Source organism: Saimiri boliviensis, chromosome 5, assembly GCF_048565385.1.
Source record: "Saimiri boliviensis isolate mSaiBol1 chromosome 5, mSaiBol1.pri, whole genome shotgun sequence".
Taxonomy (NCBI): Eukaryota; Metazoa; Chordata; class Mammalia; order Primates; family Cebidae; genus Saimiri; species Saimiri boliviensis.
The window spans coordinates 61,394,472-61,422,404 of NC_133453.1; the positions used below are offsets into that span (position 1 = coordinate 61,394,472).

Consider the following 27,933-nt stretch of genomic DNA (forward strand, 5'->3'; position numbering starts at 1 on the left):
ACTTTTCATTATTTTAAATATTTCAGATAAACCAAGCCAACCAGGGGAGCTTGAGATTCTTTCAATATCCAAAGATAGTGTCACTCTACAATGGGAGAAACCTGAATGTGATGGTGGCAAAGAAATTCTTGGATACTGGGTTGAATACAGACAGTCTGGAGACAGTGCCTGGAAAAAGAGCAATAAAGAACGTATCAAGGACAAGCAATTCACAATAGGAGGTTTGCTGGAATCTACTGAATATGAATTCAGGGTTTTTGCTGAGAATGAGACAGGGCTGAGCAGACCTCGAAGAACTGCTATGTCTATAAGGACTAAACTCACATGTAAGTAGCCTTTAGTTCTCTACTTCATCGATTTACAAACTAAACAAGTTAAAGCTAATTCCCCCTCTATACTAAGTAGAACTTGGAAAGCTTCAATGGAGAGCAAGTGTTTAGAAAGAAAAGCAAGTGAATATGGTAAGTTCTATAGGAAACAATTTCAAGCACATAACCTCAGCAGGAGATGTTAGATGCAGTGAACTGAGCACTTTCCTTGAGCAATTCCCTCTAATGCAATTGTTTCTTTTTTTAAATATTTCCCAACAACATATGAAAGGTCAACAATTGTATGTCACTTCATTGAACCTAAGTAAGGGCAAAACTACTACAGAATTATAGAGAGAATTATAGTCCCTCAAAAGCCTATACATTATTAATGTCCTTCCTATCATAAAGAAGAAAAGTCAGTCTGCATAAAATGTGACAATATGCTCACTGAATCCCTATTTACCATATGATCGTAGGAAAATCAATTCAAAGGGTTTTGAAGAATTAGGCTAATATGTAAATCATGGTATCTGTTCGTAAATAAGGTAAATTCATTCCTGATATATAAGGACAAAGGATTATAGATTGAGTAGTAACAATCACTTATTATCTTTCACATTGTTCAGCTGGAGAGGCCCCAGGAATACGCAAAGAAATGAAGGATGTTACCACCAAATTGGGTGAAGCTGCTCAACTCTCATGCCAGATTGTTGGAAGGCCTCTTCCTGACATTAAATGGTACAGATTTGGTAAAGAGCTTATACAAAGCAGGAAATACAAAATGTCTTCAGATGGACGCACACACACTCTTACAGTAATGACAGAGGAACAGGAAGATGAAGGTGTTTATACCTGCATAGCCACCAATGAAGTTGGAGAAGTAGAAACCAGTAGTAAGCTTCTCCTGCAAGCAACACCACAGTTCCATCCTGGTTACCCACTGAAAGAGAAATATTACGGAGCTGTGGGTTCTACACTTCGGCTTCATGTTATGTACATTGGTCGTCCAGTACCTGCCATGACTTGGTTCCATGGTCAGAAACTTTTGCAAAACTCAGAAAACATTACTATTGAAAACACTGAGCACTATACTCATCTTGTCATGAAAAATGTCCAACGTAAGACTCATGCTGGCAAATACAAAGTCCAGCTCAGCAATGTTTTTGGAACTGTTGATGCCATCCTTGATGTAGAAATACAAGGTATTTTTATTTTTATTTTCAGTGATTATTTTTAAAGAAAAACTCTCAAAAATACACTATGAAAACCACTACAATTGTATTTTCCCCAACAGATAAACCAGACAAACCTACAGGACCAATTGTGATTGAAGCTTTATTGAAGAACTCTGCAGTCATCAGCTGGAAACCACCTGCAGATGATGGAGGCTCCTGGATCACCAACTACGTGGTGGAAAAATGTGAGGCCAAGGAGGGGGCTGAATGGCAATTGGTGTCTTCAGCCATCTCAGTGACAACCTGTAGAATTGTGAACCTCACAGAAAATGCTGGCTATTACTTCCGGGTTTCAGCTCAGAACACTTTTGGCATCAGTGACCCTCTAGAAGTGTCCTCAGTTGTTATCATTAAGAGTCCATTTGGTAAGTACAGCCTGATTTCTGTATCCTATGGCAAAGTTCCATCTTTGCATAAAATTCTTTTAAACAGAAAGAAATTTTGAAAGGAAATAAAGATTCAGATAAAGTACAAATGCCTTTCCTTTCACTTTAATTGAATGTTTGCATATCTAAAAGGAGAAATATATATCCTAACCCCTTTTTAAAAACAGAACTTTGGTTTTTGATATGTCTTAGTATAAAGTAACCGATTTCATTTTTTCTGGAATAGCTATTTTTAATAATATTTTGGACTCATGCTTTTTTAAAAAAAATTAGCTTTAATAAAGCTGCATGTTTCATCTGATAACTCAAATCTTTTGTTTTGTTTTGTTTTTAATAGAAAAGCCAGGTGCTCCTGGCAAACCAACTATTACTGCTATCACAAAAGATTCTTGTGTTGTGGCTTGGAAGCCACCTGCCAGTGATGGAGGTGCAAAGATTAGAAATTACTACCTTGAGAAGCGCGAGAAGAAGCAGAATAAATGGATTTCTGTGACAACAGAAGAAATTCGAGAAACTGTCTTTTCAGTGACAAACCTTATTGAAGGTCTTGAATATGAGTTCCGTGTGAAATGTGAAAATCTAGGTGGGGAAAGTGAATGGAGTGAAATATCAGAACCTGTCACTCCCAAATCTGATGTCCCAATTCAGGCACCACACTTTAAAGAGGAACTGAGAAATCTAAATGTCAGATATCAGAGTAATGCTACTTTGGTCTGCAAAGTGACTGGTCATCCAAAACCTATCGTGAAATGGTACAGGCAAGGCAAAGAAATCATTGCAGATGGATTAAAATATAGGATTCAAGAATTTAAGGGTGGCTACCACCAGCTCATCATTGCAAGTGTCACAGATGATGATGCCACAGTTTACCAAGTCAGAGCTACCAACCAAGGGGGATCTGTGTCTGGCACTGCCTCCTTGGAAGTGGAAGGTAAAAATAAATTGTTTATCATCAATTTGAGGCTAGATGAGTTATTAACTTAGGGTGGGGGTTATTGCATTTAAACAGATATTATTAGGTGTTGCTAAATTATATTCTTATTTTTTTTCTGATACAGTTCCAGCTAAGATACACCTACCTAAAACTCTGGAAGGCATGGGAGCAGTTCATGCTCTCCGAGGTGAAGTGGTCAGCATCAAGATTCCTTTCAGTGGAAAACCAGATCCTGTGATCACCTGGCAGAAAGGACAAGATCTCATTGACAATAATGGCCACTACCAAGTTATTGTCACAAGATCCTTCACATCACTCGTTTTCCCCAATGGTGTAGAGAGAAAAGATGCTGGTTTCTATGTGGTCTGTGCTAAAAACAGATTTGGGATTGATCAGAAGACAGTTGAACTGGATGTGGCTGATGTTCCTGACCCACCCAGAGGAGTCAAAGTTAGTGATGTCTCACGAGATTCTGTCAACTTAACGTGGACTGAGCCAGCCTCTGATGGTGGCAGCAAAATCACCAACTATATTGTTGAAAAATGTGCAACTACTGCAGAAAGATGGCTCCGTGTAGGACAGGCCCGAGAAACACGTTACACTGTGATCAACTTATTTGGAAAAACAAGTTACCAGTTCCGGGTAATAGCTGAAAATAAATTTGGTTTGAGCAAGCCTTCTGAGCCTTCAGAACCAACCATAACCAAAGAAGATAAGACCAGAGCTATGAACTATGATGAAGAGGTAGATGAAACCAGGGAAGTCTCCATGACTAAAGCATCTCATTCTTCAACCAAGGAACTCTATGAGAAATATATGATTGCTGAAGATCTTGGGCGTGGTGAGTTTGGAATTGTCCATCGTTGCGTTGAAACATCCTCAAAGAAGACATACATGGCCAAATTTGTTAAAGTCAAAGGGACTGATCAGGTTTTGGTAAAGAAGGAAATTTCCATTCTCAACATTGCTAGGCATAGAAACATCTTATACCTCCATGAATCATTTGAAAGCATGGAAGAATTGGTTATGATCTTTGAGTTTATATCAGGACTTGACATATTTGAGCGCATTAACACAAGTGCTTTTGAACTTAATGAAAGAGAAATTGTAAGTTATGTTCGCCAGGTCTGTGAAGCACTTGAGTTCTTACACAGTCATAATATTGGACACTTTGACATTAGACCGGAAAATATCATTTACCAAACCAGAAGAAGCTCTACTATTAAGATCATAGAATCTGGTCAAGCCCGTCAACTGAAACCAGGGGACAACTTCAGGCTTCTATTCACTGCCCCAGAATACTACGCACCTGAAGTCCACCAGCATGATGTTGTCAGCACAGCCACAGACATGTGGTCACTTGGAACACTGGTATACGTGCTATTGAGTGGTATCAACCCATTCCTGGCTGAAACTAACCAACAGATCATTGAGAATATCATGAATGCTGAATATACTTTCGATGAAGAAGCATTCAAAGATATTAGCCTTGAAGCCATGGATTTTGTTGACCGGCTGTTAGTGAAAGAGAGAAAATCTCGGATGACAGCATCAGAGGCTCTCCAGCACCCATGGTTAAAGCAGAAGATAGAAAGAGTCAGTACTAAAGTTATCAGAACATTAAAACACCGGCGTTATTACCACACCCTGATCAAGAAAGACCTCAACATGGTTGTGTCAGCAGCCCGGATCTCCTGTGGTGGTGCAATTCGATCTCAGAAGGGAGTGAGTGTTGCTAAAGTTAAAGTAGCATCCATTGAAATTGGTCCAATTTCTGGGCAGATAATGCATGTAGTTGGTGAAGAAGGAGGACATGCAAAATACGTATGCAAAATTGAAAATTATGATCAGTCTACTCAAGTGACCTGGTACTTTGGGGTCCGACAGCTGGAGAACAGTGAGAAATATGAAATCACCTATGAAGATGGAGTGGCCACTCTTTATGTCAAAGACATTACCAAATTCGATGATGGTACCTACAGATGCAAAGTAGTCAACGACTATGGTGAAGACAGTTCTTACGCAGAGCTATTTGTTAAAGGTGTGAGAGAAGTTTATGACTATTACTGCCGTAGAACCACGAGGAAAATTAAGCGCAGAACAGACACAATGAGACTCCTGGAAAGGCCACCAGAATTTACCCTGCCTCTCTATAATAAGACAGCTTATGTAGGTGAAAATGTCCGGTTTGGAGTAACTATAACTGTCCACCCAGAGCCTCGTGTAACATGGTATAAATCAGGTCAGAAAATCAAACCAGGTGATGATGACAAGAAGTACACATTTGAGTCAGACAAGGGTCTTTACCAATTAACAATCAACAGTGTCACTATAGATGATGACGCTGAATATACCGTTGTGGCAAGGAACAAATATGGTGAAGACAGCTGTAAAGCAAAGCTGACGGTAACCCTACACCCACCTCCAACAGACAGCACCTTAAGACCCATGTTCAAAAGGTTACTGGCAAATGCAGAATGCCAAGAAGGCCAAAGTGTCTGCTTTGAAATCAGAGTGTCTGGCATCCCCCCACCAACATTAAAATGGGAGAAAGATGGTCAGCCATTGTCCCTCGGGACTAACATTGAAATTATCCATGAAGGTTTGGATTATTATGCTCTGCACATCAGGGACACTTTGCCTGAAGACACAGGTTATTATAGAGTCACAGCCACTAACACAGCTGGGTCCACCAGCTGCCAGGCTCACCTACAAGTGGAACGCCTGAGGTACAAGAAACAGGAATTCAAGAGTAAGGAGGAGCGTGAGCGACACGTACAAAAACAAATTGACAAAACCCTCAGAATGGCTGAAATTCTTTCTGGAACTGAGAGTGTGCCACTGACACAGGTAGCTAAAGAGGCTCTGAGAGAAGCTGCTGTCCTTTACAAACCAGCTGTAAGCACCAAGACCGTGAAAGGGGAATTTAGACTTGAGACGGAAGAAAAGAAGGAGGAGAGAAAACTCCGGATGCCTTATGATGTACCAGAGCCACGCAAGTACAAGCAGACTACCATAGAAGAAGACCAACGCATCAAGCAGTTCGTGCCCATGTCTGACATGAAATGGTATAAAAAGATACGTGATCAATATGAAATGCCTGGAAAACTTGACAGACTTGTACAGAAAAGACCCAAGCGCATCCGCCTTTCAAGATGGGAACAGTTCTATGTGATGCCTCTTCCACGAATTACAGATCAATACAGACCTAAATGGCGTATTCCTAAACTGTCCCAAGATGATCTTGAGATAGTGAGACCAGCCCGCCGGCGTACACCTTCTCCTGATTATGACTTCTATTACCGACCTAGAAGACGTTCTCTTGGGGACATCTCTGATGAAGAATTACTCCTCCCCATTGATGACTACTTAGCAATGAAAAGAACAGAGGAAGAGAGGCTGCGTCTTGAAGAAGAGCTTGAGTTAGGTTTTTCAGCTTCACCCCCGAGCCGAAGCCCTCCACGCTTTGAGCTTTCTAGCCTACGTTACTCTTCACCACAACCTCATGTCAAGGTGGATGAAACAAGAAAAGACTTCAGATATTCAACCTATCACATCCCAACAAAGGCTGAAACTAGTACAAGTTATGCCGAACTGCGGGAAAGGCATGCCCAGGCATCATACAGACAGCCGAAGCAACGGCAAAGAATCATGGCTGAGAAGGAGGATGAAGAGTTGCTTCGCCCAGTTATGGCCACCCAGCGTCTCTCAGAATACAAAAGTGAACTTGACCACATGTCAAAGGAGGAAAAGTCTAGAAAGAAATCAAGGCGGCAAAGAGAAGTAACAGAAATAACAGAAATTGAGGAAGAATACGAAATCTCAAAACGTACTCAAAGAGAATCATCCTCATCCGCATCTAGACTACTGAGACGACGGCGCTCTCTGTCTCCAACTTACATTGAGTTAATGAGGCCAGTGTCCGAGCTGATCCGGTCACGTCCACAACCGGCTGAAGAATATGAAGATGACACAGAAAGAAGGTCCCCTACTCCAGAGAGAACTCGTCCACGATCCCCCAGCCCTGTGTCTAGTGAGAGATCACTCTCGAGATTTGAGAGGTCTGCAAGATTTGATATCTTTTCCAGGTATGAGTCCATGAAAGCTGCTTTAAAAACTCAGAAGACATCAGAAAGGAAGTATGAAGTTTTGAGTCAGCAGCCTTTCACGTTGGACCATGCCCCTCGAATCACATTGAGAATGCGCTCACACAGGGTACCATGTGGCCAAAATACACGTTTTATCTTAAATGTTCAGTCTAAGCCAACTGCCGAAGTTAAATGGTACCACAATGGTGTGGAACTCCAAGAGAGCAGTAAGATTCATTACACAAATACAAGTGGAGTCCTGACTCTGGAAATTCTAGACTGTCATATTGATGACAGTGGAACCTACCGTGCTGTGTGCACCAACTACAAGGGTGAAGCTTCTGATTATGCAACATTGGATGTAACAGGAGGGGATTATACCACCTATGCTTCCCAGCGCAGAGACGAAGAAGTTCCCAGATCTATTTTTCCTGAGCTAACAAGAACAGAGGCGTATGCTGTTTCATCATTTAAGAAAACATCTGAGATGGAAGCTGCTTCTTCTGTCAGGGAAGTGAAATCACAGATGACAGAAACAAGGGAAAGTCTCTCCTCATATGAACACTATGCATCTGCAGAAATGAAAAGTGCTGCAATAGAAGAAAAGTCGCTGGAAGAAAAATCCACAACCAGAAAGATCAAGACGACTTTGGCAGCAAGAATTCTAACAAAGCCACGGTCCATGACCGTCCACGAAGGCGAGTTTGCAAGGTTTTCTTGTGACACCGATGGTGAGCCAGTACCAACTGTGACCTGGCTGCGTGGAGGACAAGTGCTAAGTACTTCTGCCCGCCACCAAGTGACCACCACCAAGTATAAATCGACCTTTGAGATATCTTCAGTGCAGGTTTCCGACGAGGGCAATTACAGCGTGGTGGTAGAAAACAGTGAGGGGAAACAAGAAGCACAGTTCACTCTGACTGTTCAAAAGGCCAGGGTAACTGAAAAGGCTGTGACGTCACCACCAAGCGTCAAATCCCCAGAGCCTCGGGTGAAATCCCCAGAAGCAGTTAAGTCTCCAAAACGAGTGAAATCTCCAGAAGCTTCTCACTCCAAAGCCGTATCACCCACAGAGACAAAACCAACACCAACGGAGAAAGTTCAGCACCTCCCAGTCTCTGCCCCACCAAAGATTACTCAGGTCCTGAAAGCAGAAGCTTCTAAAGAGATTGCAAAGCTGACCTGTGTGGTTGAAAGCAGTGTATTAAGTGCAAAAGAGGTCACCTGGTATAAAGATGGCAAGAAACTGAAGGAAAATGGGCATTTCCAGTTTCATTATTCGGCAGATGGTACCTATGAGCTCAAAATCCATAACCTCGCTGAATCTGATCAGGGAGAATATGTTTGTGAGGTTTCTGGTGAAGGTGGAACTTCTAAAACCAACTTCCAGTTTATGGGGCAAGCCTTTAAGAGTATCCATGAGAAGGTATCAAAAATATCAGAAACTAAGAAATCAGATCAGAAAACCGCTGAGTCAACCATAACCAGGAAAACTGAACCAAAAGCTCCTGAACCAATTTCCTCAAAACCAGTAATTGTTACTGGGTTGCAGGATATAACTGTTTCTTCAGACAGTGTTGCTAAATTTGCAGTTAAGGCTACTGGAGAGCCCCAGCCAACTGTCATCTGGACAAAGGATGGAAAGGTAACCAGTTTTTAAATGTCTCTTACTTTTATCTTCTAAAATTTAACCTCTCCCTTAATCCCTCATTCAAAGAAAGCTTAAAATGGAATCACTTTTAAAATGCAAATAATTTGCATTCTACAGGCTATTATACAAGGAGGTAAATATAAACTCTCTGAAGACAAGGGAGTGTTCCTCTTAGAAATTCATAAAACTGATGCTTCCGACAGTGGACTTTATACTTGCACAGTAAAAAATTCAGCCGGATCTGTGTCCTCTAGCTGCAAATTAACAATAAAAGGTAGGTTGGCTTTTGTTTTTACCCACATTTCTTTAGAAGATAATATTATGAAAATATTTTCAGACATCCTCCCTTATACACACATACAAGAAAGTACTGAAATTATTTTCCTAGTTCTAGAATGCCATTTGTACACCAATGTAGAAACACACAAATTTGAAGTTAGCATATGCTTTTATGTGAGCATTTATTAAGTTCCTTATTATATGTGGTATTATATAAGATTCTATAATGTCAGCCCTTGCCCCCAGGAATATTTAAGAATAAAGTCAGTAAATATACAAAATGGTACTGTTTGCCTAAACCTTCACACTTGCTAATTTTCCAAAGTAGTACGAAGTTAATTAAAGAACTATTTCGAGTTTCGCTCTTGTTATCCAGGCTGGAGTGCAATGGCGCGATCTCGGCTCACCGCAACCCCCGCCTCCTGGGTTCAGGCAATTCTCCTGCCTCAGCCTCTTGAGTAGCTGGGATTACAGGCACGTGCCACCATGCCCAGCTAATTTTTTTGGATTTTTTAGTAGAGACAGGGTTTCACCATGTTGACCAGGATGGTCTCGATCTCTTGACCTCGTGATCCACCTGCCTCGGCCTCCCAAAGTGCTGGGATTACAGGCTTGAGCCACCGCGCCCGGCCAAGAACTATTTCTATTTTAGCAATTAAAATTAGTTTGCTTTCATTTCAGTCTTCTGAAAGATAATTTAATGTTTTGGTTATTCAAAATCTCCTAAATCCACATATCTCCTAAATCCTTTTCGAGACTTTTTTCCTTGTCATACGAATCATCTTTGGCTCAGTTTAGTTTAAGGAATCATTACACTGATCTCAAAAGTCACACGACAATTTTCCAAAAGTGGAACTGAGAAAGTATTAGGTATTACCTATATTGCATGAAGAAGTTGACTTTTTTGTTTGTATATTGTTCACCTGCAGAATCTAGAAGAGTAAAAGGTGGGGGTCTCTTTCCAATTAAGTTTGCCTTACAGAGGTTTCTTTTTTTAGCTATAAAAGATACTGAAGCACAGACAGTCTCTACACATAAGTCTTCTGAAATTGCATCTCAGAAGAAAGCTGTTGTTCAAGAGGAAATTTCCCAGAAAGCCCTAATGTCTGAAGAAATTAAGATGTCAGAGGCGAAATCTCAAGAAAAGTTAGCCCTCAAAGAGGAAGCGTCAAAGCTTCTGATTTCTGAAGACGTCAAGAAGTCAGCAGCAACCTCCCTGGAAAAATCCATTGTCCATGAGGAAATCACGAAAACATCACAAGCATCAGAAGAAATCAGAACTCACGCTGAGATTAAAGCATTTTCTACTCAGATGAGCATAACAGAAGGTCAAAGAGTGGTTTTAAAAGCCAATATTGCTAGTGCCACTGATGTGAAATGGGTACTGAATGGCATAGAGCTGACCAACTCTGAGGAGTACCGATATGGTGTCTCAGGCAGCGATCAGACCCTAACCATCAAGCAAGCCAGTCACAGAGATGAAGGAATCCTTACCTGCATAGGCAAAACCAGGGAAGGAATCGTCAAGTGTCAGTATGATTTGACACTGAGCAAAGAATTCTCAGATGCTCCAGCCTTCATCTCACAGCCTAAATCTCAAAATATTAACGAAGGACAAAATGTTCTCTTCACTTGTGAAATCAGTGGCGAGCCATCCCCTGAAATCGAATGGTTTAAAAACAACCTGCCAGTAAGTTTAATTATGAATATATTATTGAAAACTTAAATACCATGTCTTTCACATCTGAACAACTTCAACATTTCTTTTTCCTTCATCTTAGATTTCTGTTTCTTCAAATGTCAACGTAAGTCGTTCCAGAAATGTATACTCTCTTGAAATCCGAAATGCATCGGTCAGTGACAGTGGAAAGTATACAATTAAGGCCAGAAATTTCCGTGGCCAGTGTTCAGCTACAGCTTCCTTGATGGTTCTTCGTAAGTATCTCCTTACCATTGTATCTCCTTATACGTAAGTATCTCCTTACCATATCTTCCTTATGCATTTAAGCCCTTTAGATGATTTTTTGCCTCTCTTTCAAGCACAGGAAACTCTAAGAAGCCTTGTTAAATTCCATGTGAAAGACAGCCATCCTATGTGAATTCATTCTTGTAGTCAAACTTTCTTTATAGCTACACAGAAACTTGGATACATTTCAAAGTAAAGCTACCAACTGCCCTGTAACATTTATTTTCAGGATGCACAATGTCAATTACTTTCTACATGACTAATCATTTTTCTCCTAGAGATTTCTAGCACCTGCATGTAATGTAATGATAGAAATATAAGGATTCATTTTTTGGAGACACTGAGCTAGCTCTTGACAAATATATGTATGTATTTGCTTATGCTTCAACAGCAAATTGGGTTATGTTGCTGTTTGTGTGTTGAAGTTTTCGTTTCTGTAAGTCAGCGTCATATGTCACCAATTAACCAGATGTCATTGATGTTCACTGTGTATCTGCTATGCTCCACAGCTCTAGTTGAAGAACCTTCCAAAGAGGTAGTATTGAGAACAAGTGGTGACACAAGCTTGCAAGGAAGCTTCTCGTCTCAGTCAGTCCAAATGTCTGCCTCCAAGCAGGAGGCCTCCTTCAGCAGTTTCAGCAGCAGCAGTGCTAGCAGCATGACTGAGATGAAATTTGCAAGCATGTCTGCCCAAAGCATGTCCTCCATGCAAGAGTCTTTTGTAGAAATGAGTTCCAGCAGCTTTATGGGAAAATCTAGCATGACACAACTGGAAAGCTCAACTAGTAAAATGCTTAAAGCAGGCATAAGAGGTGAGCAATAAAATTACTGGTAGAGGTAGCCAAGCCAAGTGGCATGGTGTAGTCTTTAGTATACGCAATTCAGTAGAAAGCAAATCTTTATTTTTTCAGTGATCCTAAGACTTTTTTGTCATTGTTCCATAAAGGAATTCCACCTAAAATTGAAGCTCTTCCATCTGATATCAGCATTGATGAGGGCAAAGTTTTAACCGTAGCCTGTGCTTTCACGGGTGAGCCTACCCCAGATGTAACATGGTCCTGTGGTGGAAGAAAAATTCACAATCAAGAACAACAGGGGAGGTTCCACATTGAAAACACAGATGACCTGACAACCCTGATCATCATGGATGTACAGAAACAAGATGGTGGACTTTATACCCTGAGTTTAGGGAATGAATTTGGATCTGACTCTGCCACTGTGAATATACATATTCGATCCATTTAAGAGGGCCTGTGCCCTTATACTCTACACTCATCCTTAACTTTTCGCAAACATTTCACATGGACTAATCTTTCTGATCTGTAAATATTTAAAGAAAAAAAGTAGTTTTGTATCAACCTAAATGAGTCAAACTTCAAAAATATTCATTTCAATCTTTTCATAATTGTTGACCTAAGAATATTATACATTTGCTAGTGACATGTACATACTGTATATAGCCGGATTAACGGTTATAAAGTTTTGTACCATTTATTTTATGACATTTTACAGTGTAACTTTTGAAACTAACTGTTGGTAGGAGAAAGTTTCTTATGGAACGAATACCCTGCTCAACATTTAATCAATCTTTGTGCCTCAACATACTGTTGATGTCTAAGTATGCCTCAGTGGGTTGAGAAATTCCCCACTGAAGATGTCCTATCCACCTAAAAGAGGATGATGCTGTGCATATCACTTGATATATGCACCAATACCTATTGAATCAGAAATGTAAGGCATTGGTGATGTTTGCATTTACCCTCCTGTAAGCAACACTTTAACGTCTTACATTTTCTCTGATGATGTCACACAAAATTATCATGACAAATATTACCAGAGCAAAGTGTAACGGCCAACACTTTGTTCGCTCCTTTTACACTGTCTGACATAAAGAGTGCCTGGATAGCTTGGAAAAGTAACATCTCCTGGCCATCCCTTCATTTAACCAAGCTATTCAAGTATTCCTATGCCAGAGCAGTGTCAGCTCTTGGAGGTCCCAGGGTGCAGCCAACGCCTTTGTGTGGTAGTTCTAGAGTTTAATTGCACCTGAAAAACCTGGGCACCTAAGCAATGAGCCACAGCAAAAACTAAAGAACAAAAACAAAGCTGTCGTTATATTTAAAACAACAATACTACTAACTGCCCACAATTTCAATTTGATGTAGTTCTTTTCATGCAAGTATAAATTCAATTGTTAGTTATAATTGTTGGACCTCCTTGAGATAGTAACAACAAAATAAAGCAAGCTATCTGCACCTCAAAATGTGTGGTTGGTTGTTTTCTGCAAAATTCCAGGGTGGGAAAGTATGCACCTTCATGTATCACAAAAACAATCATAGATAGATAAGGCAACTCAAGTTCAAAACAGCCCATGCTAATAAGTTCTTTTAAGAAAATGTTTAAATTATTGTGTTAGATGTATTCAGCAATTTTGTTTTAAAAGCCTAGATAGAGTTCTTGTGGATATATTTATACCCATAACTTTATCTTCTAAATATGCCAAGAAAAATATTTTAGGAGAGCTGATTCAACTCGGAATCAGCTGTGATTCAGTATCTTTGATGGATTTTGAACATCTACAATCCACAATCTTTTGTGCCAAACACCACAGGGAACAATACAAAGATGATTAACATGGTATAGATCCTGTCCCTCAAAGAGCATAGTGAACAGAAAATGACAACTTCAGGGAAAATGTCCCATTGTGCAACTGAATCCATATTGACTACTGCAGCTCCAAACTGAGAACAAATAAAGGACCTCAGAACTAAAGAACTTTCTTATTACTAAATCTAAATCAATTGTTTTAAAAGCATGGTAGAATTACACTATATGGAAGATTGACACTATTTTAAATTGTGTCATTCTACTACGCTTTTTATATAACTGATCTAGACTCGGCAATAAAATAATGTCAAAAATATCTGTCAAAAATATTTGTCCACTTCAATTTGCTAATCATAAGCCTATGATGTTATTTGCCTAAATTGACCTCCTTAATGTAGGTACAGGTGACCAAACCTGAAGCAAATGTACTGTCAATTTTAATTCTCCAGAGGACGATTTTGAGTCTTCATTAATTTATTCAGCAAGTTTTCTGTGTTATGTCAGATTCCCTAAAAGCAGAGCCTGAGACAGGTATTTTTGCCTCAGTAATTCTTTGAGGAATTATTACTCAGGGAAAAAGGGCATGGGGCAGCCAGCAGATAGGGCAGAGGAAGAAAACTGAGCAAAAATGTGGTCTCAGCAGAAACCTCAGCCAGATCTCACAGGGAGCTTCAATTGTACCACAAAGTTGGTTCCATCTAGGAGCAAGGGGGCTGACCCTTGGTACTCCCTTACCAACTAGTCAATGGCTACAGGCTGTAAGCTGAGGAGCTGAGGAGGAATGGAAGAGGGAACTAACCTTCCCAAGTGAAGAGGAGTGCCTATTGGCCAGGACAATTCTCTGTGGACTAGGGCAGCCAAACAGTCAACACTCAAGAAATGGATGGAAGAACACATTCCCTGGGGCATCTTAACAATGCCAAAAGAACCCACTACATCATCTTACAATGTTAAATGCCTATTCTTACCTTAAAATGAGAGGCAGGACTGGCTACGTAATGCCTAAGGATCATTCCAGCCATGACATGCTAGTATTCTCACATATCCTATCCGTGGTTATACAGTCTGCATTGATGAGAATTCCAAAACCGAAGACAGGATTTTGCACTTTCTGCAGTTGCAGGTCCCGGGCTCTGAGATCAAATTTGGGCCTGAGAGAGTGGGGAGGTGGGGAGGGAGAGCAATCTGCCCAGTGAAGGACAGCGGCGCTAAAGGCAAAGTTTTACTTACTTTTGTGCCTTATCGAAAGCCCACTGTCTCTGAAAGCAGCACGGTGTGGCCACATGGACACACTGGGGAAGCCAGAGGCCCTCCAACAGAATGGGAAGACGACCCTTTCCAGACTCCTCAATCTTCTAGGAATTCCCTGCAAAAGACAGCATGTCCAAAAGTCAGGATTCCAAACATGAAACTCATGCTTATCCTGAGATTGTTAGTGATCTGCAAGGCCCCTGAGACTATGTCTATTTTTTAGATTTTATTTACAAAGATGCCAATGATTTTTAAAGTTTAAGAAATGCTGTCCTACATGTATCTAAGAGATAGCAGCCTAGATAGATAAAATTTATGAAAATAGATTGGCCCATGGGTTTTTATTCGAAGTTATAAGAAGTGAAAGTTTGGTCTTGTGCTTTTTGGTATCTCCGAGTCAGTATTTCACTATCTCTGTTCCTTGGGATGCCTTTTAGTTCCTCCTAAAAAGAGACAGTGATGAACTCTACTACTGAAACCCCCACAAAGATTCAATGCTCAGAAATTTCCTTTCCTTCTACATCAAGGAGAGACTACTGCCAAAGGACCTTGTGGTTCCTGAACCAGCAGAGCCTCAAGGATGACTACTTCTTGCTATATGCAAAAGGTACAAATTCTCTAAGTTATATAAGTTTCCAGGAATGTTGAGGGGACTCTGTTGGATGCTAGTCTCGGCCTTATGAAGGGATGTGGTACATGAATGAATGAATGCAGTTTTTTGGTGTCAGCTGCCAGTTCTGAGACCATCATAATCAACTTTTAGCTTTTAGTGAGATGATGGACACGAGTATTACTCGTTCTCCGACTTGCCAAGAAACTTGGTACACAGGCATAAGGCAGGCCAGCTGTTCCCTTTTCACTTCCACTTCCTGCCACAACCCAAAGAAGCCAGAGAGGAGGGATACCACCAGAGCCATCAGACCAAGACCAGGTGGAAGGCTGAGATGCTCTGTCCTAAAAAACTGAAGGACCACTAAAGGGAAGAGAATGAGACCCCTAATGAATATAACTACTGGAAGGAAAGCTCAAAATAGAGAATACTGAGATGCAGTGTCTCTGAATAACATGCCCAGAGTCACATGGCTAGCAATAGAGCTAGAACAAGAGGCCAGGTCTCTCTCTATTGGTATTGTCTTTCTACCCCTTCACAACACCAAAAACCAAACCTGCTGGAGGGTGAGCGGGCAAGAGACAGTGCTTGCTTAGGGAGGAGAGGGCTCTGCTCCACTTTGAGCATCATTGTAGTTCCAGGGCAGGGTCAACAGCAAAATGCCATCAGGTCACTTCCTGTAAAAAGAAAAAAGAAAAAAAGAAAAAGGAAAAAAAGCCCCTCATTTCTAGTGTAGGGAATTCCTCTTCTCAGAATGCTCAGGCCAGAGATGCTGAACCCATAACTGGCATCTACAATATGGTCAGGAAATAGGGTGCTTACCTGACCCAGTGTGTCACGTGAAGGGACAACGATGAGAGAGCTTCCCAGAAACTACGCCACTGGGCCCTACAGTATTTACAGAAAAGAATCTTTTCATCACTGCAGGAAGAAAGTATCCTAGCAAAACAATCTGCCTAATTCTTGGTGGGGGTTGAGACAGAGGGAAGCAGGCTGAGTGTTCTTGGAATATTTAAGACACGGGACTGATTATAGCCACTATAAGGTTTCTGAGTGCTGAGCATTGTATAGAAATTATTCCAGGGAACTTGGAGGATTTGCCTTTATTCACTGCAGTTTGACACTGGGATAAGTAAATTTCTTATTTAAAGGGAAATAGCTTTCTCTCTCAGAGAATTCTCAAAGGTACCTATAAAGAAGTATCCTTACAAGTACTGTGCTTCTTATTCTTCCTTAATACATAACGCAGTTGAGAGAAGAGACTGAAAGAGCACTGCCTTCAGCCCAGTGACCATTCTTTGAGCTGTTTTCTCTTTCCCCATCTCGGGGAAGAGTGGAATTTTGTGGTGATGGCAGTTGTCTCCTTCACATCTGCTCCAGATCAGGAACTCACCACAGCTATTAATCTGCTGATGTGAGCATGAAGTACTAGCTTCATTTTCCAACCCTGCATAAAAATGTCACAATGTAAGTCAGAAAACCAGAGAGAAGCAAAAGGCAGGGTATATGGAGATCTACATTTACCCTAATATCGCCTCCAGCAGTGCTTCTCAAACTTTAAAGCGTGTAGGAATCACCGAAAGAACTTGTGAAAATGCAGAATTTAGTTCAACAGATCTGGGGTGGGGAGCCTGAGATTCTGCATTTCTAACAAGCTCCCAGGTGAAGCCAATGCTGATCCTCAGACCATTCTAATAAGGACCTGTTTGGCCTTTCTGACTGCTAGATGATGGCCACAAACTTTAGTGAGACAGGTATATAAAAGAGATAGATCTATATCTATCTATATACACATACAAACACATACACACACCTCTACCTCTTCTAAAATACAACAATCAGAATTGAGAGTTTCCACCCAGCTCAATGGTTCGCAATGTTGGGTACCCATTGGAATTACCGAAAAGCTTTTTAAAAATGGGGTGGGCATGATGGCTCACACCTGTAATCCCAGCACTTTGGGAGGCCAAAGCAGGTGAATCACCTTAAGTCGGGAGTTTAAGACCAGCATGACCAACATGGAGAAACCCCATCTCTACCAAAAATACAAAATTAGGCAGGTGTGGTAGTGCATGCCTGTAATCGCAGCTACTCAGGAGGCTGAGGCAGGAGAATCACCGGAACCTGGGAGGCAAAGGTTGCAATGAACCAAGATTGTGCCACTGCACTCCAGCCTAGGCAACAGGAGCAAAACAACATCTCAAAAAAAAAAACAAACAAAAACTGCTGATTGGGTCTCACCCTGCCCCTGAGAGGTGTTACTATAATTAGTCTGCATCAACCTACCCATCAACTTAGAAAGTGTAAAGCCACCCTGGGAAGGCAGGGGTTCTTTTGTTTCTTTCTTTCTTTTTTTTTTTTTTAAGACAGGGTCTCACTGTTGCCCAGTCTGGAGTGGCAGTGGTGCAATTACAGCTCACTGCAGCCTCAACCTCATGTACTCCAGCAATCCCTGCACCTCAGCCTCGCAAGTAACTGGGGACTACAAGCATGCACCACTATGTCCACCTTTTTTCTTTTTTTTTTTTTTTGGAGAAATGAGGTTTCACTAGGTTGCCCAGGCTGATTTTGAACTCCTGAGCTCAAGCAATCCGCCCATCTCTGCCTCCCAAAGTGCTGGGATTCTAGGTGTAAATCACTGTGCCACTGACTACACTCTGGGGGTTTCTAACGTGCAGCCAAGGTAGAGAACTCCTGATCTAAACAAATAAGGTGATGCACTGTAGGCTTTCATTTTAAAGGTTAACTATCACTAGTATCTTTTACCACATCACAACACTAATCTTAAAATAGCCAACCAGCTTTCACATTTAAATGTGCAGCAAACCAGTCATCTTTCTAAAAAGCAAAGTGTTAAGTTTCCTCAAACTTTCAAAACATGCTGTATTTAAATTTCTCTCAGTGGCATGGCAAATTTATTAAACATTTTCCCCCATACTGTTCATATCACTCAGTTTTATTGAATTTATAAAATTACTATATTTTCAACAAGCAGAATTTTGATAACAAAAATATAGAATACACACCTTTTGGAATTTGGAAAAGAAAAAAATACTCACAAAGTAAGCATACCCATATTTTAAAATAAAGTTTATTTTCCCCTGGGCATAGAAATCCTATTCTGAAACTGTCTGAAAATTAAAGTGTTTAGTTATATCAATCAAAATCCATATTTGCTATTAGGTTTCTAAGTTAATTTAGAGACTAGCTGTTTAAATCAATTCTATTATTTCCAATTTTTTAACTTCTAAAGTTACAAAGTTTTCACTTAAATATCCATAAATACTGTTACAAGAATCATTTTTCTGTGTGTGTATATAGTTTATGTATATGTGTGTGTGTATATATACACATATATGTAAAATATATATATACACACACATACACATAACTAGCCCAAAATAAAGACTTTAAAAGGCAAAAAAAATTCATGTGCTTATGTCTCTAATAATATTTAAACACACAAAGAAAAGGATATTTTAACAGCAATCATGCTACTTTCTAATGCTCCCTTACTTATGTTTAGGTTAAAACAACAGCTGGTATGCAAATGTGAATGATAAATACTATTCAACTAGTTAAATTTTAAAAGTGAAAATTTTGGAAAGCCAATTATAATTAAGACAGTCAATGTATATAAGCTATTAAATAATAAAGCAGTTAAGTTCATTCAAGAAATAGAAAGCAAAAAATAATTAGAAAGCAAAGATAAATACTAGCAATATAGCACTTAGTGAGTGGTCAATGAATATTAACTGAAAAAAAAATTTTTAAGAGGTAAACAAATGTATAAACAAATCTAAATTAAATGGTTAACAGCCCCCCGTGAACTCGCCGCCATTCCCAAGTGATTATTTTATGTTATTATATATCTAATATAGAAATAGTAAGAAGGCCATTTTGGGGAACTCTATAATCATCTGTCAAAAACTGGAGAAAAGATAAAGTGAATAAAAGAAAAATAGAAAGAATGAGAAAAGTTCATATGACTTTTTTTGGCTAAGTGTAGATAACATTGGAAAGCTCTTAGAAATTTACTAACATTCAACCATGATTTCCATAAAAGCTTTTCAGAGCAGGTAGAAAGGAAAGATTGAAAAATTACACAGAATTCTGAAAACCAGAGGGCAAGAAGACTCAAAAGTAAGTCATTTTCTCTAGAGCAAGACACTAATGGACTTGAACTATTAAAAACATCATCTGAGACTATATCCACTGCCATTACACTCCCATACTCCCAAAAGGAAAAAAAAAAAACAAAAAAAAAACTGCAGGAGTCAAATCCCCAAAAGTGGCAAATGGCAACATTATAGTAGAGGAAGCCATATGGTTCCAAAAAAAGAGACAGAATGTTATAAGACCAAAAACTGGTAAGTTATCGGCACATTTTGCCAGGCTTCCTGACTCCAGTCATCTTTAAGGAAACTGTGTGAACATGGCCTGATTGACAATAGCAAGAAAAAAAAATTGCAATCTGTGCCTTTTCCCCCTCAAAGGTTGTGGCCTACAGTAACCAAACATGGCAAGGAGAAGGAAGGGCAACTCATCTCTCTAAGGAGGTTTGCCACTAAAGCAAAACCACAAATGAACTCAAACTCTTCTCTCCAGTGATGACTAAGGGTGATCAAAACACAAAAGGTGATAGGTAAAGCACTCATATGCTATTAAATTTCACTTACCTAAACTAGTACCTTTTTTTTTTAAAAAAAAAAAAAAGAGTATTGGCACTTTTTTTTTTTCCTGAGCACCATGGCAAGGTTGCAAGGGTCTAAATTCATAAAGGCACTACTAATAAGTGCCTTTATGAATTTATAAGGATGTACGTTACTTATACATACACATGCACTTAGCCTGAATAAAGACATGACAGGCTATGTTTGTCCTCATTTTTTTTTTTGCCCTGTTTGTCCCCATTTTTAATGTATGAACTTAAAGTTCAACCTAGTTGGATAATGAAAACAGAAAATGGAATCAATTATAAGTTGTTCAACTTTGCTTATTCTGAGTAGCTAAAAATATGCACAATCTAGCAAAGTTACACAAAGTCAGAAGATACCCATTGCCCTATGTCCTCGATGATAGTTACCCCTACCACCATTCCCCACACCCTCTTAGTAAGCCACGCAGACATCATTAATCAAGTAGGTAGGTGATTCTCTGCTAATCCTAGCTGCAAAATCAAAGTCTTAAAATTAGCCACAATCAGTTTAAAAAAAAAAAAAACAAAAAAAAACAGGCAGTTTGCTATCCATGGTCATGATGCTAAACCACAATAGGTGTGTGTAATTTTACTACACACTTTTCTCTAGCCAACCACTGAAAAGCAAGAAAAAAAAAGAATAAGCTAAATGAGGGTTGTATTCTAAAGCCTCCCCAAGATGACGCACCATGGCAAGAGGCTATGAGCAATCACCTGTGGATGCCAATTCTGAAGACATGCTGAATCACTTGGATAACCCAGCCACCCCTAGCAACCATAGACACCACCAGAATAGGGCATAATATAGAAATGTTCTACTGAATTCAAGTACAGAGTTTAATTCTGGTGGTAATATTTAAAAGATACTCATTTCATGCTCATTTACCATATGAATTTGTCAAAGGAAGATCTTTAATTACATGGACATGTATATATTGTGTGACTAAAAAAAAAAAAAAAATAAGTAAAGGTCATAAAGCTACTTCCTTCTTTGGTACCAGCTGTATCATAAAAATGTGCCTGTAATCCCAGTACTTTGAAAAGCCAAGGCAGGCAGATCCCTTGAGCCCAGGAATCTGAAACCAGCCTTGGCAGCATGGCAAAATCCTGATGCTACAAAAATACAAAACTTAGCCAGGAGTGGTGGTGCATGTCTGTAGTCCCAGTTATTCAGGAGGCTGAGGTAAGAGGATCATTTGAGCCTAGGAGGTCGAGGCTGCAGTGAGCTGAGGTCATGCCACTATACTCCAGCCTGGGTGAAAGAGCAAGACCCTGTCTCAGAAAAAAAAAAAAAAGCGATAGTAGTAAAAGTAATAATGATAGTAAACAATAGCTAACACTATTCAACACACACTATGTACGTGCTTTTTATAAAATGATTCTTCTAATCCTCACAATCCTAATGAGGTAGGTAGTACAGCAAAACCATATGAATTAAAAATCGGGGGAGGGGCGGGGGGTGGGGAGGTGGGAAGAGATAGCATGGGGAGAAATGACAGATACAGGTGAGGGGATGGAAGGCAGCAAACCACACTGCCAAGTGTGTACCTATGCAACAATCTTGCATGTTCATCACATGTACCCCAAAACCTAAAATGCAATACAAAAATAAATAAATAAATAAATAAATAAAATCACTAGAATGACTTATAAATTAATAATAAAGAAATTTTATTTTCTATATACTATCAGAATTTAAATCTAGACTTCCAGTGACACATGACAAACCAACCACATGAATTTATTTCCTCTACCTCCAAACCACTAAAAAGACATTAAAGGAATATAAATGGTATTAATCTACAAAGAGAACAGACTACGAAGCCATGAGATTTCAACAAAGTTTATATAGATAAAAACCAGGAAGAAGTGTGATACCTAACCTAGCAGAGTGGAGGAAGTTAAAGCCTAAGTACCCAAATGGAAGAAGCCAAACAACACACCCCACCAAACCTCTAGTATGGAAGCACTAGGTATTGTAGAAGATGGGAGTGAGGTATAGGAATGAAATTAGGACTAGAAGTCTGTATAAACAGCAACTGGACCCCACGTCCTCTCCCCCACTCTCCACAGCCTGCCAACCCCCAATCCCCAACCTCTACTGACAGGAAAAACTTAACCTGAGGGTCAGCAGCCAGAGGAGGACTTGGGGAGTAGAACAGGGTGGGCATGAGACTAGCTGAAGATAGAAGGATTAAGTAAAAGCCATCATATAAACCTTGGGGTAATGAGCTCTCTTTTCTTACCCTACTACCAGGACCTAGTTTTCTAGAGAAACTGAATGGCCCCCAAGAGAAGATCTCCACTGAAATTTAGGGGACCCCAACAGAAAGGGCCAACTCTCTACCTGATGGCCCTTAAAACAACTTATAAACCCTGCCCACACATAAAGACCTACGACATTAGCTTTTTAACACATGACTAATATAAATAGATAATCTCTATCTAAGAAAGGCTTCAGAATGAAAGAGCCCAAAACAAATAAATAGAAAACAGAATCATGGTGAGAGAGGGGGAAAACCATGCAAGAAACAGGAAAGACGTAAGAAAAAAATCTTAATTTTATCCTCAGGAAGATATGGGGAAACATTTAATCTGTAAAATAAAAATAGGTTTTTATGAAATAAAACAGAAAACAGTTTCTTAGAAACTAAAATATATATAAAGAAAATCCAACAAAGAGCTGGAGGATAACAAAAAAGATAAAGATAATATACCTTAAGACACAACTAGAGAGAAAAAGCTTTTTTTACTTAGAGGAGGTCCAACTCTGGGAGGTTCAACATTCAAATAAAAGAAATTCTAGAAAGATAGAGCAAAGAAAATGGAAGAGAGAAAATTGTCAGAAAGATAATACACACACCAAAACAACCAGTACTGATGCAAACAAATTTCTAAATTGAAAGATTCCACCAAGTCAAGTACCTATAAAGATGAATGAATAAAGACCCGTATCATTATGAAACATCAGAATTAATGAGAAGTTCCTAAAAGCTTACGGAGTGTAAAAACAAATCCCAAGTAAATGAACGGTATCAGAATTCTCACAGAAAAACTAAATGTCATTAAGACAATGAAGTGTTGTCTTTAAAATTCTGAGGGAATGTTATTTTCCAGACTCCAAACTACCAATCAAGAGTAGAGACGTTTTGAGACCTGTAAAGCCTTAAAATCTTTACTTTCCATGCACCTTTTCTTAGGAAATTACTAGCTGATGAGCTTTGAAAAAAAAAAAAAAAAAAGGCAGTAAATCAAGAAAGAAAGAAGTCACAAGATCCACAACAGAAGATCTAATGCGAGACTAAAAAACAAAGGGAGTTTCAGAACAACTGCTGAACCATGGAACAGGCCTGGAGGGCAACAGTACAAATGGCAGAAGATGAAGGATTGTGGAAGAAATGTCCCTAAAGGATGACAAAATGATTTTGAAAACTTTTTTAAGTAAAGGGAATTGATAGATTATCTGATTTTTTCAGCACTGAAGCCTTGGATAGTCTTTGTGACAGGTACATTAAAAACTAAGCAAATTTGAAAATCAGGTAATACCAACCTTGGGAAAAATAACATTCTAGTAAAAATGAAATAATGATAGTTTTTCATGTGGTACATCAGTGAACAACATTTATGTCTATCTATTTAACAAAAAGTTTGTTCTAACAAAAAGTTGTGTGAATATAAATCTATTTTGGGAGGGGTGGGAGAAGAAAAATGGGGAGAGATTTTAAGTAAAGTAAATCCTACCTACCATAAAAAGCATTTGAGAAACTGTTTCTGAAATTGGTAAGTCAAGAAAAAGTAGAACTTTTTCAAACAGGAAGGTAAATACTAACACAAACCACTAAGAGTTCCAAGTGTTTGTCTCTGGAGTGTAAATTGGGGAAGGGGGAACTACAGTTTTTCACTATAAACCTTTTAGTTCTATTTGATTTTTTAAACTACGTACATTAATTAGCTTAGTAAAAAGAAAGCAAAAATTAAAAACAAAAAGAAAAAAAACCCAAATTTCAACTTAAAAATGCAGCATGAATTCCAAGAGAGGACTGGGGAGACAGAAAGCCATGAATAGGAAGGCCTGTCTACCATTCATTTACCCACCAGGGTTATTAAAAGAGAGGCCTCTTCAAAGAAGCTCCTGCAGCCTACTCTGGCTTTTTTGCAGGCCAGGACACTCCCTCTGCACCAAGTAGCAAGAGCAAGACTCAAAGGACAGACCTAGAGGTACCTTATTAAATAAAACAACTAGCAGAATCCAAATTAATGGTATAACAGCAGTCTAATATTAATATTACAAAGAATACATTTCCCAAGATCTTGTGATTTTTAAATTTCTACATGTGATAATGAATACTGAAAAACTACAATTCAAGGTCAGAGGTTCCAGGGCATCTGTGGAAATGAAGATATTCTAGCTCCTGCCTTGGAATTTAAGTTTAAGCAATAGCATCCATTTCTGGACTTGTCCTGACTGAAGATAATGCAATAATCCCATAGGATGTAACAAAATTCAAATTCAGCTCATTTATAAAAGAATTGTATCAAATCCCTTTATTCATGGAGGCCTGCAATTCCCATAGAATAGTGACCAAGCACTTGAAATGAAAAACAATCATGGGTTTTGCCTAGAAGATCACTGATACGCTGCCAAGAGAACCTCCAAATTTCTTAATAACTTCTCATGTTTCTAAATAACTTCATGACCTAATGGGGTTATTAAGATACATGAGAAGTTATTAAGAAATTTAATAACTTGACATGACAAAGCAAAACAACTAATAATTAATAATAATTTTTCTATGAAGTATAGAACAACTTGACAAGCTAAAATTCTTATAGAATTGTTATTTGGTTCATCTTTTTCTTAAAATTCAGAAAAGTCAGGCACAACTGACTTTTTTTCCCTTAAGTTTTATAGGTTTCCTCATGCTAATAATTCACTGATCAAAACCTGAATATAATTCAAGATATATTTATACTCCCTCAGAAAAATGATTTCACAAATGTGTTTGGTTCCTAACAATAAGAACAAAAATTGGCTCTAAGTCATAACAAAAGACATACATAGGGATACCACAAACCTGTTAAAGGACCTGTTTCAAGGGGGAAAAAAATGATACGAACCAAATATAATTGCATTTTATTTAAAAAATATTTACAGAAAACCCTTCACAAACCCACCTATTTGGGTAAAGCAACAGAAAATGGATGTGATTATTTTTTCTAAGTTCAAAAGCTTGCTATGGTGTTTTCACTATAAACCTATTATTCAAAAAACTACCAGAAAAAACTGCCAATCAGTAGCACCCTAACCTTATTACTGTCCAAGTTCTTACTACAAAACAAAACAAACAAAAAAACAGGAAAAACTTGATTACCTGCTCAATGTCAAAATTTACTATATTATCAAACTACGTTTTTTCAAATTAGACATATGAAATACAACTTATAAGCAGGAAAAGACTCCACTGAATATTGACTAGTCTGATGACCTGTGTGCTATTTAAAATTACAAACACTTTAAGTAGCATACAGTTTATCCAAACACATATTAATAAACAGATTGTTTATGTCCATTTTAAACTTAAGATGGAAGGCCTATAATTACAGTTTTTTAAATAAATACCAATATTATTTTTTTTAATCCCACAAAAACTTACAAGAGAAATTAAAATGAAATGAAATAGGCCACACCATTCTAAGTTCACAGGCAACTAAAACTAAAAGTATGCTTCATTTGTGTCTTCACCAGCAGGCCTAAATATACAAAAACAAACTCAAATCAATAATAATTATATTAGCACTTAATAAAGATTGACAGAATACCAATGAATGTAAAAAATACAATGTATTATATATGTTTGAATGCAAAAACCACACATTTATTAAATTTATGATTAACTTAAAAACAACATACCAGTTTGTTTTAAAGTGCTCCTTATCCAAAATCTTAAACAAAACTATCAGCCCAAGGTGAATTCAAAAAACATATTACAAGGCAAACACTGACAATAGGTATGGACAGGCACTACCAAAAAAATGCTGTTTGTTCTTTAATTAAATAATGCCATTCTCAAGTGATATAGAGCAGATATCTTGACAGAATTCCTTTTTTGTATAAATATTCATAAATAAAAATGTCTCTAGATATTGGAAAGAGCTTCAAACAATACTTTACAACAGCAGCTTAATGTCTATTTTAGGGGAAAAAAAAGCACTAAAATCCTCTTCCACTGCAAGTCGTTTCTCTGGTTTAAGTGAGCAAAGTCACTATAGCATTAAAATGTCTTTTCTAGAACAACATAGAAAACAATGTATACACATCTTAAATTTGGTAAGTCACAAAAGTTAGGATGCAATCATCTTTTGAGGCAACAAGAAAATAAATAAATAAAAAGTAAATACTTTAACCCAACATTTGGTATTGACAAATCAGTAGTGTCAACTTCACATATGAAGGACAATACAGTCTTGTTATTTAAAAATACTGAGTATGTTATGGCATTTGGGCTAAAGATACTTGGAATATTCTAAATAGAAATAAATGTTTCCTTTTTGATTAAAGGAATCCAAAACAATCATCATCAAGCTGCTATCATAACTCATTTTTAGCTGTGGTAAAGTGACCATTTGGTCCATGGCACAAGTTCCATATATCACACTTTGTCAAACTGAAATCTTCTAAGATTTCATGTTTACAAGCTACAATACACCCTGACCAAGCTGTCAGTCCCCTCACAGTTGTTTAGAAAGATATCCACATTTGTCCTTATGGATGTCAAAATGTTACACCAGGCGTCCCCAAACTACGGCCTGCGGGCCTCATGCGGCCCCCTGAGGCCATTTATCCGGCCCCCTGCCGCACTTCAGGAAGGGGCACCTCTTTCATTGGTGGTCAGTGAGAGGAGCACAGTATGTGGCGGCCCTCCAATGGTCTGAGGGACAGTGAACTGGCCCCCTGTGTAAAAAGTTTGGGGACGCCTGTGTTACACCATCGTTTGTTTAAAAAAAAAAAAAAAAAAAAAAAAAGATACACATTCATACTGTGAAGTTATTAGGAAAATACTCTTGCAAACAAACTATATAAAGATAAAATACACTTGAAAAGTATGTGGGTTGCTTTCTTGTTTGTTTGTTTATAATATTCTATAAAGTGCAGAGAAGTCTTTAAGGGAAAAAACTATTCCCTGTAACAACAGTTTAATTACAGCAGCTTTTGCATAGCAATACTTAGAGGAAGTTGGACACTTCAGTTTTTTCAGGAAGAAAAGGATGGAAGAGTATCTTCTGATTCAGATTTCTTTTTGGCCATAAGTCTGCTTTCTTCAGGAATGGTTGCTGATGCCAAATCTCCATTAAGTGTATTTTTTGAACAGTGAACAGGTCCTATGAAGAAATTGGTTAAAAAGGTAAACATCCTGTCAATATTAACTCCAGTTCTCTGTGAAAAAAAAAACAAACATTTTAAATTTCCTATTCGGGCACATGAAATTCCTTTAACTTCCTGCTAATTTTTTATTTCCTTGTTTGTTTCATAGAGGAAAACTTAACTTTTTGACTAGAGCCACAAGGAGAAACATCAGAATTCATGAGATAAATAATGAAAACTGCCCGAAGTAGAGTTTTTGTTTTGTTCATTGCTAGAATCATGGTTGTCACGTAATAGGCAGTCAATAAATATTTGCTGAATTGAATTTAATCTTTCTTAATTAACTATCGCTTTTCCAGCCTGTTTTAATGCCGTTAATATCCTCCTTGGTTCTAGGCAAACTAACCAAGACCCGTAAAAGGATACGTGCCTTACCCAAGATCACACAATTGGTAACAGAATGAGGACTAAATTCAGGTCTTCTTTTTGTTCTGAGACTTTCTGAGCAAAGCCAATAAGGTACTTCATACTCAAAGTTCCCATTTCTCCATTT

General features: G+C 38.5%; 2 protein-coding genes across 4 annotated transcripts in view; one reads left to right on the forward strand and one right to left on the reverse strand.

Moving 5' to 3' along the window:
* The window catches only part of LOC101030681 (titin), a 271,305-nt gene extending 258,192 nt beyond the window's left edge, over nt 1-13,113 (forward strand). The window contains 10 exon segments of the mRNA XM_074399411.1: nt 27-326; nt 938-1,513; nt 1,606-1,911; nt 2,270-2,863; nt 2,991-8,599; nt 8,723-8,879; nt 9,883-10,574; nt 10,666-10,819; nt 11,360-11,662; nt 11,797-13,113. Coding sequence (XP_074255512.1) covers nt 27-326; nt 938-1,513; nt 1,606-1,911; nt 2,270-2,863; nt 2,991-8,599; nt 8,723-8,879; nt 9,883-10,574; nt 10,666-10,819; nt 11,360-11,662; nt 11,797-12,095 — 8,990 coding nt within the window. The 3' untranslated portion in view covers nt 12,096-13,113.
* The window catches only part of PLEKHA3 (pleckstrin homology domain containing A3), a 49,122-nt gene continuing 24,405 nt past the window's right edge, over nt 3,217-27,933 (reverse strand). For 2 of the 3 annotated variants that reach the window (XM_074399408.1, XM_074399409.1), the window contains exon 8: nt 3,217-27,397. In XM_074399408.1, coding sequence (XP_074255509.1) covers nt 27,270-27,397 — 128 coding nt within the window. In that variant the 3' untranslated portion in view covers nt 3,217-27,269. The remainder of the gene's footprint in view (nt 27,398-27,933) is intronic. The other variant, XR_012517697.1, reaches the window with a different exon arrangement.